General features: G+C 41.7%; 1 protein-coding gene across 1 annotated transcript; it reads left to right on the top strand.

The window, feature by feature from the left end:
- Positions 1-3166: 3166 nt before the first annotated feature.
- Positions 3167-5916, top strand: LOC139571647 (transcription factor Sox-8-like). The gene is made up of 3 exons (XM_071394710.1): positions 3167-3987; positions 4390-4619; positions 4929-5916. The coding sequence occupies exons 1-3, from the start codon at positions 3572-3574 to the stop codon at positions 5690-5692; spliced, it is 1410 nt and encodes a 469-aa protein (XP_071250811.1). The 5' UTR covers positions 3167-3571; the 3' UTR covers positions 5693-5916.
- Positions 5917-16311: the final 10395 nt, after the last annotated feature.

Below are 16311 nucleotides of genomic sequence, written 5' to 3'. Positions count from 1 at the left end.
TAATCTACAAGCCCATTCTTCTTACCTCCAAATAGAGTATGGAAGACAGCGATCATTGCGATATATCCAATATTTCACATCCCCTTTTTACATCCAATTCTGCATTGAAGAGGAACAGCAACAACATATTCCACATTGATAAAGACCTCTCCCAGCCCATCCAATTCCCATTCGACTGTCTGTCCATTCCATTCGTAGATATCCAAAGGGTGGCTTCCCATTCCCCTAGCCTAGCTGTTCCCTGAGCACCTACAGTGAGCGTTGAATAAAACCAACTGCCGGCCAACTGAAACATAGCTTGTCTTTTCAATGGAAAGAGCGGTGATGAAAGATGTACATGGGGTCAGAGCCACACAAAGCCACTAACAAAGGCAGTGATTCAATCTCTCATCTTATCTCCTCTGCTCGTTCTCTCTAGCCTTCAATATCATAAAGAGGCCTGTTCATATTTTCATTTGTAGTGAGTTGTGTTTTTTTCCTCATGGATAACAAACAGACATCTGTCTTTGAGAGATGGACTTCCTCGTTCAACTGTGAAACCTGGCTGCAGTTATAGTCACTACTATCATAATGTTAACAAAAGAGCTTTACAGTAGCCTACGTGTCCCTGAACTGGCAGCGTGTAAGTGATGTGGCTATGTTGTCTAAAGCTAACAGAGGTCTATGTTTTGATACGTTAGCCTACGTGTCCCTGAACTGGCAGCGTGTAAGTGATGTGGCTATGTTGTCTAAAGCTAACAGAGGTCTATGTTTTGATACGTTAGCCTACGTGTCCCTGAACTGGCAGCGTGTAAGTGATGTGGCTATGTTGTCTAAAGCTAACAGAGGTCTATGTTTTGATACGTTAGCCTACGTGTCCCTGAACTGGCAGCGTGTAAGTGATGTGGCTATGTTGTCTAAAGCTAACAGAGGTCTATGTTTTGATATGTTAGGAGGGTTCTTTACATGGTTAATAGTGTTCAATTCAAATCCAGGCTGTGCCCCTCACAGGGATATATGTGTCTTATCATAGGCAACTAAAACTGAGATGAGAGTCACTGCTACAGTGTAAATGAAATTAGCACCCTGATTATGTGTCTGTTGAACTGACACATAAACAATCTACACGTTGAAAATGTTATTTTTTCATTTATGTATTCAATTTTTTTATTGCCATGTGGACTAAGTTTTAATTTAGTCTTTTCAAAACGTTTTTTCCCCAATACTTTTAAGTTCACCATAGGCATCGAACTTATTTTGCCACCTGGCAAGCTCACAGTGCTGTCTCTGTGTGACCTTTACGACTGACTGCAATGTTACAGGCAACTAGGACCAGACGTGTCCCCTGTATATAGCCTCATTATTGTTATTTTATTGTGTTTCTTTTTATTTTATTTAGTAAATATTTCCTTAACTCTATTTCTTGAACTGCATTGTTGGTTAATGGCTTGTAAGTAAGCATTTCACGTTAAGATGACAAATACAATTTGATTTGATCTCTCACAAGTTATTTATTAGAATGACCTTCAACAATAAAACATGTGTCTTAGTAGGCCTATGTAACCATAATGTATTCATTTCACAATTACTTTTCATTTGTACTTCACATTGTCAGATTGAATTCCATGGCCATGGCACAAAGTGGGCAGATATCTATGCGCTGACTTGCGGTGGTACCGTGCCACTGGCGTATCCTAATTGGCCGACGGCGTCTGATGGGCAAGAGAGCGCTGCAGCTACAGAAATACAACCCAGAGCACCACTGACTACACTGGACACCGCGCTGAACCGACTGTGGAGAGTTGGTTATGTTCTCATACCTGTCATTAATACGGGTTTGTCTCAATAGCTTTTAGAATGGGACCCAGAATAGCCAACTCCCTGCGCGTTCAAAAAGTTTATATTTTATTTGGATTTTTAAATAATGTACAAGCTATCATGAAGCCAATTATAATTGTTATTCCAGCGTCCGACTACAACTTTTAACAAATATCTGACCAATTGATAACATTACATATCTGTTGCCATTCGAATGAAATAAACGAAATATTTTTTTTACCTGGACATTTTTATTTCCTACCTCTTTACAATATTTTCGCTTGATAGTCTTATCCCATGTGAATGAATTTCGATTGTCGGTGACTATTTTGTCCAAACAAAACTTAGCCTACGGATAAAAACCCTGTCAAAATGTCCGCAAGGACTGGAAACGAATGACTTTCATCTTCAACAATGAAGTGGCTGTGCAGAATAGAGAGTTAATGTGATGCTTTAATCCAAGTCCCTGACGTGGATATATATTATTACATATTTGTAATACCTAGAAACTTGTATTTCATATCAAAACGTTTTCTATGCAATGGTTTAAATTAAAATTCCCCCTTGTCAACATGACATAAATATTCTCTTTGTCATTGGATGTTTTAAAACTCATATTTACCATTATTTATCCAGGATATAAATGCAATTCTTTCAAACGCGTCAGCATGTTATTAGATGAAATTTTAGACAATAAATACAACACATGTGTTTATGAGTGTGTTTTAAACTTAGAAGCGCACTGAGGACATTAACATTGTTTTATATGATTCGGTATCATCGACGTGACTACTAGGAATCAAATTGATAAGGTAATGAAATATCACAAATAATATGTTCATAGGATTATGTCAAATATCTTTTGAAATCACAATATTGCTTAAATAAGTAATTTTTGGACCAGGATAAATGCATATTTACTAGGCTACCCAACATAAGGATACTGAAATAAAGCATATTATTTGTGAATAATGCAATGCAACTTAATAGTGAAATAGTCTAGAAAGTATGGAACAAAAGTAAAGTATGCCTCCCAAGTTTTTCAAAAATATTTTACATACCAAAACATATCAGTACGTTTATGGAGGACTATTCTAGAACTATTCTTTAGAAATAACTTAAATTCCTTGATGTGTAAATATACTACTGGACGTAAGATTGGAAATCGTTCTTTCTGACACTTTCATGTTTTGTGATAAAGTTTAGTCAACGTCACATTGGAGGTGTTTTCCATGCATTAAACAACGGTTCAATCGTTATTTGCGATTGCGAAATAGGTAGGCTGATCCGCACTAAACGAGAGAGTGCATGCTGGGGTGAGTAGGAAAACATGAAAACATTAATACAAAAACATATATTTTACTTTTTATTTTTTTTACAAATGACTTGCCATTCAAAACCACAACCAATCGGAAACGAAAATGGTGATAAGGCTCAACCAATCAGAAGCAGAAGGTGGAGTGAGGGCTCCAAACTTCAAGTAAAGTTCCTCTATCGCCCAAACTCTGCACTCACTGTGAAGACTGCTGCGTCCAGAACTGTACCACCCCTGACAGCACAGGACAGGACGAAGAAAAACAAACAAACACAGAAAGGGAAAACAACTGAGTTTTGGTTGATGTTGTGAAGGAGTCTACCTACCATGGTTCAGCGTGCGTCAAATGCGCAATTGTTCTAGCTCATTATTTTCACTTGAATAGTCGGCGGCGCAAAAAATAATAATCAACGACACTAGACTATTTACACCGGATATAATCCTTTTGAGGCTGATCAAATGTTAAAAATGACCGCAGAGCATGACAAGTCCATCAGCGACCCACCGTGTAGCCCGGCGGGGACTACGAGCTCCATGTCGCAGGATGATTCCGACTCGGATGCGCCCTCGTCGCCAACGGGATCAGATGGACACGGATCACTCCTCGCTGGTATAGGAAAGAAACTGGACGGCGAGGATGATGACCGATTCCCAGCCTGCATACGTGACGCGGTGTCGCAGGTTCTCAAGGGATACGACTGGTCCCTCGTCCCCATGCCCGTTCGGGGAAATGGCTTGCTGAAAAATAAACCCCATGTCAAAAGACCGATGAACGCGTTCATGGTGTGGGCGCAAGCGGCGCGCAGAAAGCTCGCGGACCAATACCCTCATCTGCACAATGCCGAACTGAGCAAGACTTTGGGGAAGCTATGGCGGTAAGTAGGACCAAGTGGAAATGTTTATAACTAAAAAAATATAATTTACATAGGCCTATCAAACAAAAACAAGTATACTTGATACAGTAAAATGTCTGAATCTGATTTTAAAGAGATGTGTCACTAAATAGAAACGAATTAGGTCATCACTCCAGTCACTATTCTGTGAAGTCTATACAGTTCATCAATAGAAAACATGCACTTTTTTGCATAATTTAGAAAGAAAAACAGGGAGGAAAGGAGGTTTTTCCACTTTGGATAATTGTGGCCTAATGACCAGAATTATCTTCCCTGTTTAAATAGGCCTACTTTAAAAAAAAGTCTATTGGTTTTATAATTAGGCTATTACAATGCACCAACTGAATAGTTCATTTACATGTTATGTTCACACTATTACCATAGCTTACTCTCAGAGAATGAGAAGCGGCCATTTGTGGAGGAAGCGGAGAGACTTCGGGTGCAGCACAAAAAAGACCATCCCGACTACAAGTACCAGCCTCGGCGTCGGAAGAGTGTGAAACCTGGGCAGAGTGACTCCGACTCTGGTGCAGAGCTGGGGAATCACATGTACAAGGCTGAACCAGGATTGTTGGCAGGCCTAGCCGATGGACACCACCACCCTGAACATGCAGGTGAGTTGACGAGAAAGAATGTGTCAAAATAGCACAATTAACATCTTATGTAGTCAACTATTTGAATTTATGACGTGTAAATGGCTAAGGACAGTCAATACTTTACAATGTCTGTTGTTTTTTAGGAGCTAATTGTGCGGTAACTGTTAATAATATTTAGATTTTACAGAATGTCCCCAAAGCTTCATGACATTCTAAGTTCACCAATTAATTAAATGTGATCAAATTCGACTATAATTCGATCACTTGGACCATTCCCAAGTGTGGTCTACAACACAGCTGACATGTTTCTGTTTCACCATCCTCAAGGCCAACCCCACGGTCCACCCACACCCCCCACCACCCCCAAAACGGACCTGCACCACGGGGGCAAACAGGACATGAAGCACGAGGGACGGCGCCTGCTGGACAGCGGCCGACAGAACATCGACTTCAGCAACGTGGACATCTCCGAGCTCAGCACCGACGTAATCAGCAACATGGAGGCCTTCGACGTGCATGAGTTTGACCAGTATCTACCGCTCAACGGCCATGCCTCCACCGCTGGTGCAGGCGTGGACCACCACGGCCACCATGGACCAAACCCTGCATCTGGTGCCGGCTCGTATACATCATACAGCCACGTCACAGCGAACGGTGCCGTTTGGAGCCGCAAGAGTGCCACCATGTCTGCTTCTTCCTCAACTTCTAGCGAGGCGGTCCCACAGCACCGGGCCCACATCAAGACGGAGCAGCTGAGCCCCAGCCACTACAGCGGCGACAGTCACTCTCACAGCTCCCCCTCCCACTCAGATTACTCCCACTCCTACACAGCCCAGACCTGCGTGACGTCATCCGCAGCTGCAGCCTCCTTCTCCAGTTCTCAGTGTGACTATACAGACCTCCAGAGCTCCAACTATTACAACCCCTACTCAGGCTACCCTTCCAGCCTGTACCAGTACCCTTACTTTCACTCCTCCAGAAGGGCGTACCACGGGAGCCCCATCCTCAACAGTTTGTCCATTCCCCCCACCCACAGTCCCCCCACCTCCAACTGGGACCAGCCGGTGTACACCACCCTATCCAGACCGTAGGTGACTGTTCATTACTCACCAGGGACGTGTTCATCAATATGTTTTGCAACAGACAACGAAGATGAACATTTGTTATTCTACAAGTCCAAGAAGTCCCTCCCCTTTTTCTTTGTTTGGTGCCCAATGAACACAACCCAGGTCTCATGGAAATGTGAGAACTGGAGGACGAGGATTGGAGGGTGCTAGGCTATCCCCGTGCCAATTTGAACATATCGAAGAAAAAATATCGAAGTGCCTGCTGATTTTATACAAACCTTTTTCGTTTTACCTTAACCATGGAGAGACAGAAAGACTGACTTTGACAAAGAAATCAAATCAAAGGCGAGCCAAAATTCCTCTGTGAGGAGTCGGACCCCCCCCCCCCCCCCCCACACACACATCTAGTACAGCCACTCCTTCTTCAAGTTCAGGGTTGTGTTCATTAGGGCACACAATGGAAATGTTTTTAAGATATATTGCAATGGAAAATGAGCTTTTATTATTTCTTCTGTTTGGTGCCTAATGAACACGACCCAGGTCTGCACAAGTTGTTGTGTTATGTGCACCGTTGAGACAGCAGCGTGTAGGCCTGCCACGGACTAGGACAGAGAGAGAATAACGCTTAGGCCCAAGTCCTCGGTGAAGCAGATGGAGAAACAGATACTTTTGGAATGAAGCTCTGGGATTAAGATTTTTTTTGTTCACAGACTGAATCCCATATGGCACCCTATTCCCTATACAGTGCACTACTTTTAACCAGGGCCCATAGGGCTCTGGTCAAGTAGTGCACTACAGTATGAGGCCGAGCTGTATAACTTAAATATGCACACAGATATTTACATCAGTGGACCAGTCTTAATTCAGTTGTTAATTTGAATTCTTAAATGTTCATTTTGTTGTTATTTTGATCTTAGAAATATCTTAAATATGTATTTATGTTCATCACATTATTTCTCGTGTTATTTGTAGTCGTTAAACACCAGTAACAAAGTAGAGGTATATCACAATGTCTATTAAATGGAAATGGGTGGGTGGTGGATCTAAGTACAGTAGAAATTCCATAACCCATTACTACATTTTATATCATCATTCCCTAGATGACCAATAATGAACATTGTCTCCATTCCAAGTTGCAGGAAAGCAAAGTGGGACCAATAGAACAGATCTATTTTAATATCACATGATGCAACAGATACCAATAGACCAATAGAATGCCACCTGATCCAACAGGTGCCTGGAAGCTATGCTTGACCAATTGCGATTAGTTATGATGTGGGGTTTAAGGAAGTGGGGTAAGATAACACCAGACACACTGAGTAACGCGTCAGCTGGACTCATGCAGACAGGACGACACACAGATGTGTGTGTTGTCCCAGGGGACCAAGCATGAACAGGTAAGGACAGAACAGTTGTTTTGATTGACTAAGCAGCATACTGTACTGTTATCTGAGTTAAACAGGGCCACTGAAAGCTTACAAAGAAAGATAGAGAGTCTTCTTATTCACTATGACAGAATGCATGTGAGAACGTTCATGTATGTGTTTTGGGTCAATTCTTCAGAAGTCATAAGATGCCAATTCACTGTAACCCAGTTTACAATGTGCAGAACGTATTTGTGTCTTCTAATGCTTTATCATCATTTCCAAATTGGATTATTAACAGACTTCATGCAGCATACAGTACAATCAGTAATCCACACTACAGAATCAAATAATCTCTACGTAATCTTAATTTGGTGCCGTTTGTAACAGCCTCAATGTCTGTTCAGTTTGTCTGTGAGCAGACCACCATACTCTACTTTATGTCCACAGAATGCAGTGTTTTTCTTTATATTATCGCAGTGTATGTTTTTAATGACTAAACTGTGAACTATGTCATCATCTATATTAACTAGGTCATCCACACGCCACAGCTAACCCATTTGCTGGCCATTTCTCTGTAAAGAAATAAAAATGAACTTTTCTCATTGACTGACTGTGCCTTTTTTTTTAATGTAAATTTGTTATTATGTGATAGGTTGAAGTTAGCCTGGTCCCAGATCTGTCTGTACCGTCTTGCCAATTCCTATTGTCATTGTTTGACATGACAGCACAAACAGGTCTTGGACCAGTTTAGGTTGAAGTAGCTCTAGGCTTGAAATGTAGGATGATATATGACATTTATTTTCTCAACCTCCAGTAATGATTGATTCAGCTAAATAGGGCCACGACAACAGAATAGGGTCACGACAACAGAATAGGGTCGTGTTAAACGTTCTCGGTTAGCTTTGAATAAGTAAGCTTTGTGGAAAGTTTTAAGCAGCACGTATTGAGCAGCTTGAGGTACCGTCTGTTTAGCTCCGCCCTCCTCCTGCTCTCACATCTGTATAGTAGACAGCAGTTGTCGAACACAGAGCCATGTATTACAGATTAAAGGAGAACTACACTATTTTTGTATTTTATTCATTATTTCACTGTTAATACAATCTCAAAATGCATCTTCATAACACATTTTGTTCTGTGCTGAATTCCTGAAGAACATGACTGCTGCGCTGCCATGCTCAATTTGGGGATTGTATTAACAGCAGAGTAATGAACAAAATATACAAATATCCCTCACCCATCTAAAACATGAATATATTAGTAATGACAGTTCTTCAGCTGGAATTTTTGTAAACTGTTTATTGAAAACTGGAAAAGTGAAAACTGTCTGTAGGATGCCACAGAGTCGCTGTAGTTAGTTTTCCTCACTACAGGCTTCCATTTGAATCAGTTAGTTTTCCTCACTACAGGCTTCCATTTGAATCAGTTAGTTTTCCTCACTACAGGCTTCCATTTGAATCAGTTAGTTTTCCTCACTACAGGCTTCCATTTGAATCAGTTAGTTTTCCTCACTACATGCTTCCATTTGAATCAGTTAGTTTTCCTCACTACAGGCTTCCATTTGAATCAGTTAGTTTTCCTCACTACAGGCTTCCATTTGAATCAGTTCGTTTTCCTCACTACAGGCTTCCATTTGAATCAGTTCGTTTTCCTCACTACAGGCTTCCATTTGAATCAGTTCGTTTTCCTCACTACAGGCTTCCATTTGAATCAGTTAGTTTTCCTCACTACAGGCTTCCATTTGAATCAGTTAGTTTTCCTCACTACAGGCTTCCATTTGAATCAGTTAGTTTTCCTCACTACAGGCTTCCATTTGAATCAGTTAGTTTTCCTCACTACAGGCTTCCATTTGAATCAGTTAGTTTTCCTCACTACAGCCTTCCATTTGAATCAGTTAGTTTCCCTCACTACAAGCTTCCATTTGAATCAGTTAGTTTTCCTCACTACATGCTTCCATTTGAATCAGTTAGTTTTCCTCACTACAGGCTTCCATTTGAATCAGTTAGTTTTCCCAACTACAGGCTTCCATTTGAATCAGTTAGTTTTCCTCACGACAGGCCTCCATTTGAATCAGTTAGTTTTCCATTTGAATCAGTTAGTTTTCCTCACTACAGGCTTCCATTTGAATCAGTTATTTTTCCTCACTACAGGCTTCCATTTGAATCAGTTAGTTTTCCTCACTACAGGCTTCCATTTGAATCAGTTCGTTTTCCTCACTACAGGCTTCCATTTGAATCAGTTAGTTTTCCTCACTACAGGCTTCCATTTGAATCAGTTAGTTTTCCTCACTACAGGCTTCCATTTGAATCAGTTAGTTTTCCTCACGACAGGCCTCCATTTGAATCAGTTAGTTTTCCTCACTACAGGCTTCCATTTGGATCAGTTAGTTTTCCTCACTACAGGCTTCCATTTGAATCAGTGAGTTTTCACCTGAAACACTATGCTAAAATACTATTTAGGGTTCCATCAGTCTTTATTTCTGTCACCATTCTGTAGGCCACATCTAACACACACACACACACACACACACACACACACACACACACACACACACACACACACACACACACACACACACACACACACACACACACACACACACACACACACACACACACACACACACACACACACACACACACACACACACACACACACACACACACACACACAGTTCTGGGAAACCCCTCCCACCTTTGATGTGGGTAGTTGCACTGTTAAAAAGAAGAAGAAAGAACCTCAATAGTTCAAACAGAGTTAAACTTACAGGCAAAGAAGACTGAGAATGTCTGCCTGCCTGCCTGCCTGCCTGCCTGCCTGCCTGCCTGCCTGTCTGCCTTTCTGTCTGTCTGTCTGCCTGTCTGCCTGCCTGTCTGCCTGCCTGCCTGCCTGCTCCTTTAGTCCACTGGGTAGAACCTAGAATGTTCAAGTTGGCACTAGCACGCATGCCACCAAGCAGCCGTCCCCAATGGGTCCGAGGGAGAAAGCCAAGTGCCAGCACTGAACTGCTGAATTTTAATGAGTCATTATGCGCTGGAGGGCCTCATTGTCTCCATTTATCCGGACGGAGAGAAAATAAATAATTGGACAGAAAATGGCAGGGCAGAGGAACTGACCAGTCATTAAGAGGGCTGTGAATGGACAATTAGATGCACATGGGGGTGGATTCTTTTTTCTTGAGATTTCTCCCTTGGCTGTTTCATATCGCAACGAATGCCCCGAAAACAACAAAACAACATCCACCGGTGGTAGCCCCTAACAACCACCACCACCACAACATAGAATCAGGAAATCATGTCAGCACATAATGTTAATACCAAAAAGGAGAGACAAGATAATACCACAGCAGATGGGGTGTGGGTGGTTCAGGAACGGCTCGTTGTTTTCCTCCTTCAAAGTCTGTCTTTTTTCACCATTGTTTGCCAAATAGTTTCAGGAGGAACTCTTGAGAAAGAACAGAAGGGAGGGGGGGGGGGGGGGGGGGGGCTTGGGTCCTGTTTCGAGAGAGAACGTCCTTTCACCATGTTTCTGCCGGGGCCCTCTTGAAAGCTCTACTGTAAATGAGTAAACGATGAGGCTGAAGTGGAGGGTTATTCCCACTGACTGGAAAAGCAGAGCAAGTCAAACCTGAGCAACACTCTCATCTCCAACCTTAATGGGTTTCAAAGTATTTCATGCAGTTTTCAATGACACGAGACAAGTCACTGGACCAGTACAGCCATGGATTCATCTTCCATTTGTATTCATATTAATGGGAACAATTCGGAACATGCGCACGCACTGACACACAGAATGACAAGACACACACATGCATGCTCACACGTACGCTCGCATGCACGCAGGCGCACGCCATCAGAGTATTTGGTCAGTGAACACCAGATCTAGACAGGGTTAGTTCTGTCGGGGGCTTTGTGTGTAGAGCAGGGGCCAAGGTCTGATGTACATTCCACCTGTCACAGCCATTGTTGACTGTTGGAAAGACGTGGTCTGGGACACATCCCATTACGGAACACTGGATGAACCCAGGCACATCACAAAGCCACAACCACCTCACCAGATCCCATTGTTAGCAAACTGGGTTCAAACAGTATTTGTTTTCTTACAAATACTTCAGCTTCACTCCTGCAATGGAATCAGTGGAATAAATCTAATCAAAATGTATTAGTTGCATGCACAGGATACAGGTTTACGCTTACTTGCTAACTCTCTTCAACAATGGAGTACAAAGTCCAAAATAACAGGAATAGTTCAAAAAATGCACTCCAGCAGGCTCAATCAAATTCTGAAAGAAATACCATCAGAACCCAGGTTTGGGTTGCATTGTTAGGACGGGGATAGCTATCAGAGTTATAGTCTCATTGCTGTTAATGAGTCCCTGTTACTCTGCTTGTTTCAGGGAAACGGGGAGCTGCTGGGAACTCTGGGAACCCAGTGAGCTCAGGGCCTGATTTGCAATGGAAATGAAGTGGACATAAAGTATTGTTACTGCCTGCCTGCCATTGAACTAACCAGCCCTGCCTGCCTGACCGGAACCCACTTGATGCACAAAATCTTCCTGATAGAAGAGGGACTTGGTTGGGAGAAGTGCCTTTCCTTCCTTCCTGCTTCAAAGCAAACCTTATAGAAATGGCGCTTTCACGGATTCTACGCTGAATTGTAGTCACCTTCACTATACGGAAAATGTTTGGCTGCTTTGTGTCATTACTGTCCAAATATCCTGGCTATCTGAATAAAGTCATTGTTTCTGATTGCTGGAGCTGATCGTTTTAGATAAATACAAAATGTCAGTCCTTTGATGTGTAGGCCTCCTTTTTTCTCAGGATATAAACATATATCAATATTTTTATTTTATTTTTATTTTACCGTTATTTTTACCAGGTAAGTTGACTGAGAACACATTCTCATTTGCAGCAACGACCTGGGGAATAGTTACAGGGGAGAGGAGGGGGATGAATGAGCCAATTGTAAACTGGGGATTATAGATATAGAAGGTAAATAAATATTCTAATGAAATATGAATATGCATATAAACGTATAAAAGTAGCAATGATTATAGCAAAGGGAAAGCTGTGCAATATGATAAGACAAAAGCTAAAGCTAATATGCTAGTAGGCTAACATGTGGTAGCGTAGCATATATATATATATGTATATTTATTGAATCTTTATTTAACTAGGTAAATCAGTTAAGAACAAAATCTTATTTACAATGACGGCCTACCTCTGCCAAACCCGGGCGACGCTGGTACAATTGTGTGCCGCCCTATGGGACTCCAAATCACGGGCAGTTGTGAGACAGGCTGGAATCAAACCAGGGTCTGTAGTGATGCCACTAGCATTGAGATGCAGGGCCTTAGACCGCTGCGCCACTCGGGAGCATACATGTGACAAGCAACAACAAAAATATTCTATAATAAAGCTGGTAAGTCTTAATTTACCCAATTATATAACAAAAATGCAAGTGAAAAGTAACGTGCTTTTCAATGGCTAAATCCAATTAGCAAACATCGCTAACTTCAGAATGCAAACAGAACTTCACAGAATGCAAACCAAAACTTTATTAAAGGTTAAACATTTATTTATTTTGAAATTGAGGCTAGCAAAAAAAAAGTTCACCCAGTTGTTAAAATACTTCAGCACCTTAGTTCAACACCTAGTGACCTAATCAAGAGATGTCTGTCTTCTGGGAGGCTGAACGAGACATAGTTCAACACCTAGTGACCTAATTAAGAGATGTCTGTCTTCTGGGAAGGCTGAACGAGACATAGTTCAACACCTAGTGACCTAATCAAGAGATGTCTGCCTTCTGGAAGGCTAAAAGAGGCATAGTTCAGACCTAATCAAGAGATCTTTGTCTTCTGGGAGGCTAAACGAGACATAGTTCAGACCTAATCAAGAGATCTTTGTCTTCTGGGAGGCTAAAAGAGGTATAGTTCAGACCTAATCAAGAGATGTTTGCCTTCTGGGAGGCTAAAAGAGGCATAGTTCAGACCTAATCAAGAGATCTTTGTCTTCTGGGAGGCTAAAAGAGGCATAGTTCAGACCTAATCAAGAGATGTCTGCCTTTTGGGAGGCTAAAAGAGGCATAGTTCAGCCTTATTCCGAGTCCGAGAGGAAGTTGTGTATTGCTGGTTGCTTGATTAAACATTCAACTTTGAAAATGTTCTGATTCTTAAGAGGGGGTGTCCGTTAATCATTTAATTTAATTTGTATGGCCTAAATAAATGAATGTATGAACTAGTATATGAAGAAATCAATCTAGATAGATACTGTAGATGAAATGACCATATCAGTGGATTTAGATATAAATGTAACTATATAAATCAAAATATGTCATGTTGATTGAAAGGTTTGGATATGGCCACGTGACCTTGGGTACCAGTCTAATCTCTGAACCTGCACCACCTCTTTGTCACGCCCTGACCATAGTTTGCTTTGTATGTTTATATGTTTTGTTTGGTCAGGGTGTGATCTGAGTGGGCATTCTATGTTGTATGTCTAGTTTGTCTGTTTCTGTGTTTGGCCTGATATGGTTCTCAATCAGAGGCAGGTGTTAGTCGTTGTCTCTGATTGGGAACCATATTTAGGTAGCCTGTTTTGTCATTATGGGTTGTGGGTGATTGTCTATGTGTTTTTGTGTCAGCACTATTATTCCTTAACATTCGTTGTTTGTTATTTTTGTATAGTTTCGTTAAGTGTTCTCTGTGTTAATAAATATCAAGATGAACACTTTCCACGCTGCATATTGGTCCTCCGATCCTTCAAACTTCTCCTCCTCAGATGAGGAGGACGACGAGCGTTACACTCTTCTTTGCAACTGAATCCCCGGCCTCCAAAACAAACACTCTAAACTGAATTTCATTCGTTCCGCCCCAGCGTTAATGACTTCCTGAATACATCAGTTTTATTTTGTGTCCTTTTCTTGTTCTTCTCGCTATGTCAAATATTGCATTTTACTTGCATTTTACCAGCAGTGTCTCCTGAGTGACTGGCACACTGTGGGCCAAGTAAAACAGGCTGCCAGACAGAACCAACATTGACTTAACATTGACTTCGCTCGTTCCACGAGGGCTCGGACAGAGGGGAAGAAGAGAGGGAATGGGTCTTGGTGCCAGTGCATTCACCCTGCTACCCCTGAACACGGCACTAAATTGGGTCTGACTCCTCCAAGGACGACTATGTTTGGCCAGATGTTCATCACCAACCAGGGCCCTGGATGGACTTAGCACTATAGATGTAGACCCACATCATCCAATAGGAAATGGAAACAGACCCTGTATTAGGCCTACAGCAGTTACACATTTGACGGCACCTAATTCACACATGTCCGATGAAACACTGGGTGTTAAAGTCCAGATAGGAAATATGCTGTGTGTTTACTGAATATGACAGATAAAGTATAGTGCCTTTCACAACTAAATCATTCTTAAAGAAATCAGCAGAACAGGACATCTGTTTCTGTGTTCACTGTCGAGAGGTTGTCATTTCCTGTCACTGAACAGTTGTACACGCTTTTTCACCTTCTCCTTTCTTTTGTCTGTTGTTTTCTACTTTCTCTTGGCACATTTTCATGGTGAACTGGGTGATTACTTCATTTTGTTTCAACAGCCGCAAAACATTTTGATTGAGAACTGGGTGATTTTTTTATTTTACTTTTATTTAACCAGGTAGGCCAGTTGAGAACAAGTTCTCATTTACTACTGTGACCTGACCAAGATAAAGCAAAGCAGTGCAACACAAACAACAACACAGAGTTGCACATAAACAAACGTACAGTCAAAAACACAAAAGAAAAGAAAAATAGTAGGGAGGTAGGCAATAAATAGGACATAGAGGCGAAAATAATGACAATTTAGCATTAAAACTGGAGTGATAGATGTGCAGATGATGATGTGCAAGTAGAGATACTGGGGTGCAAAAGAGCAAGAGGGTAAGTAATAATATGGGGATGACGTAGTCGGTTGTGCTATTTACAGATTGGCTATGTACAGGTACAGTGATCAGTAAGCTGCTCTGACTGCTGATGCTTATAGTTAGAGAGGGAGATATAAGACTCCAGCTTCAGAGATTTTTGCAATTCGTTCCAGTCATTGGCAGCAGAGAACTGGAAGGAAAGGCGGCCAAAGGAAGTGCTGGCTTTGGTGATGACCAGTGAAATATACCTGCTGGAGCGCGTGCTACAGGTGGGTGTTGCTATGGTGAGCTGAGATAAGGCGTGGCTTTACTTAGCATAGACTTATAGATGACCTGGAGCCAGGTTTGGCGATGAATATGTAGCGAGGGCCAGCCAACGAGAGCATACAGGTCGCAGTGGTGGGTAGTATATGGAGTTTGGTGATCAAAACGGATGGCACTGTGATAGACTACATCCAGTTTGTTGAGTAGAGTGTTGAGGGCTATGTTGTAAATGACATCACCGAAGTCAAGGATCGGTAGGATAGTCAGTTTTACGAGGGTATGGTTGGCGACATGAGGCTTTGTTGCGAAATACAAAGCCGATTCTAGATTTAATTTTGGATTGGAGATGCTGAATGTGTGTCTGGAAGGAGAGTTTATAGTTACTTTAATGATTACTTCCTTTAGTTTCAACAGCCGCAACACATTCTGATTGTGAACTGGGTGATTACTTAATTTAGTTTCAACAACAGCAACACTTGTTGATTTGTCACTATGGTGATGCCCCCCCAAAGCAGTGCCATAACATCGGCTGCTCAAACAGTGAGCTGTAGACGGACACTTCTGTCCTACCCTTAGAACTGACAGTTTTCCAGAGGTATGTATTTTAAAGTTGTATATTTTTTATTGTGTCGATGATTTCCTTGTGGGTAGTGTATTTTTGTGAATTGTCTCAAATAATTCAGGCTGTCATTGGTACTTCGTAATGTCGATTTTGTGAAATTAACCATTCTATATTGTTTCTCAGTCGTTGCTCAGTACTATTGTTAAACTATTGTACACTTACAGTAGATAGGCACATTTTCAGTATTACCTATCCCTCAAATGTATTCTCACTCTCCTCCTCACCCACCTCCTTCATCTTCTCCTTGACCTCCTTCCGTTCTCATCAGCCCATATCACGGTTGAGTAGAAGGGGAAACTCTATAAGAAAGCCTGTTATTGTTCATTATCTCACATAGATCTTACTAGGTCTCTGACATTTGATGAAATGAACGTTAATGTGGTTAATTCCCTCTAACTGTGTTCATTATCCTGTTAAAGAAGAGCAGTAGCCAGAGAGAAAGACTAAGATCAGCTGAATGGGGAAATACACTGGTATTGT

Source organism: Salvelinus alpinus, chromosome 1 (assembly GCF_045679555.1).
Source record: "Salvelinus alpinus chromosome 1, SLU_Salpinus.1, whole genome shotgun sequence".
NCBI lineage: Eukaryota > Metazoa > Chordata > Actinopteri > Salmoniformes > Salmonidae > Salvelinus > Salvelinus alpinus.
This window is presented reverse-complemented; position numbering and strand designations above follow the sequence as displayed.

What these genes read in the sequence shown, in the direction of transcription:
- LOC139571647 (XM_071394710.1), top strand. Translation starts at nt 3,572, where the DNA reads ATGTTAAAAATGACCGCAGAGCATGACAAGTCCATCAGCGACCCACCG. An exon ending in ACTTTGGGGAAGCTATGGCG is followed by an intron (nt 3,988 to 4,389) that starts GTAAGTAGGACC and finishes CTATTACCATAG; the next exon opens with CTTACTCTCAGAGAATGAGA. An exon ending in CCACCACCCTGAACATGCAG is followed by an intron (nt 4,620 to 4,928) that starts GTGAGTTGACGA and finishes ACCATCCTCAAG; the next exon opens with GCCAACCCCACGGTCCACCC.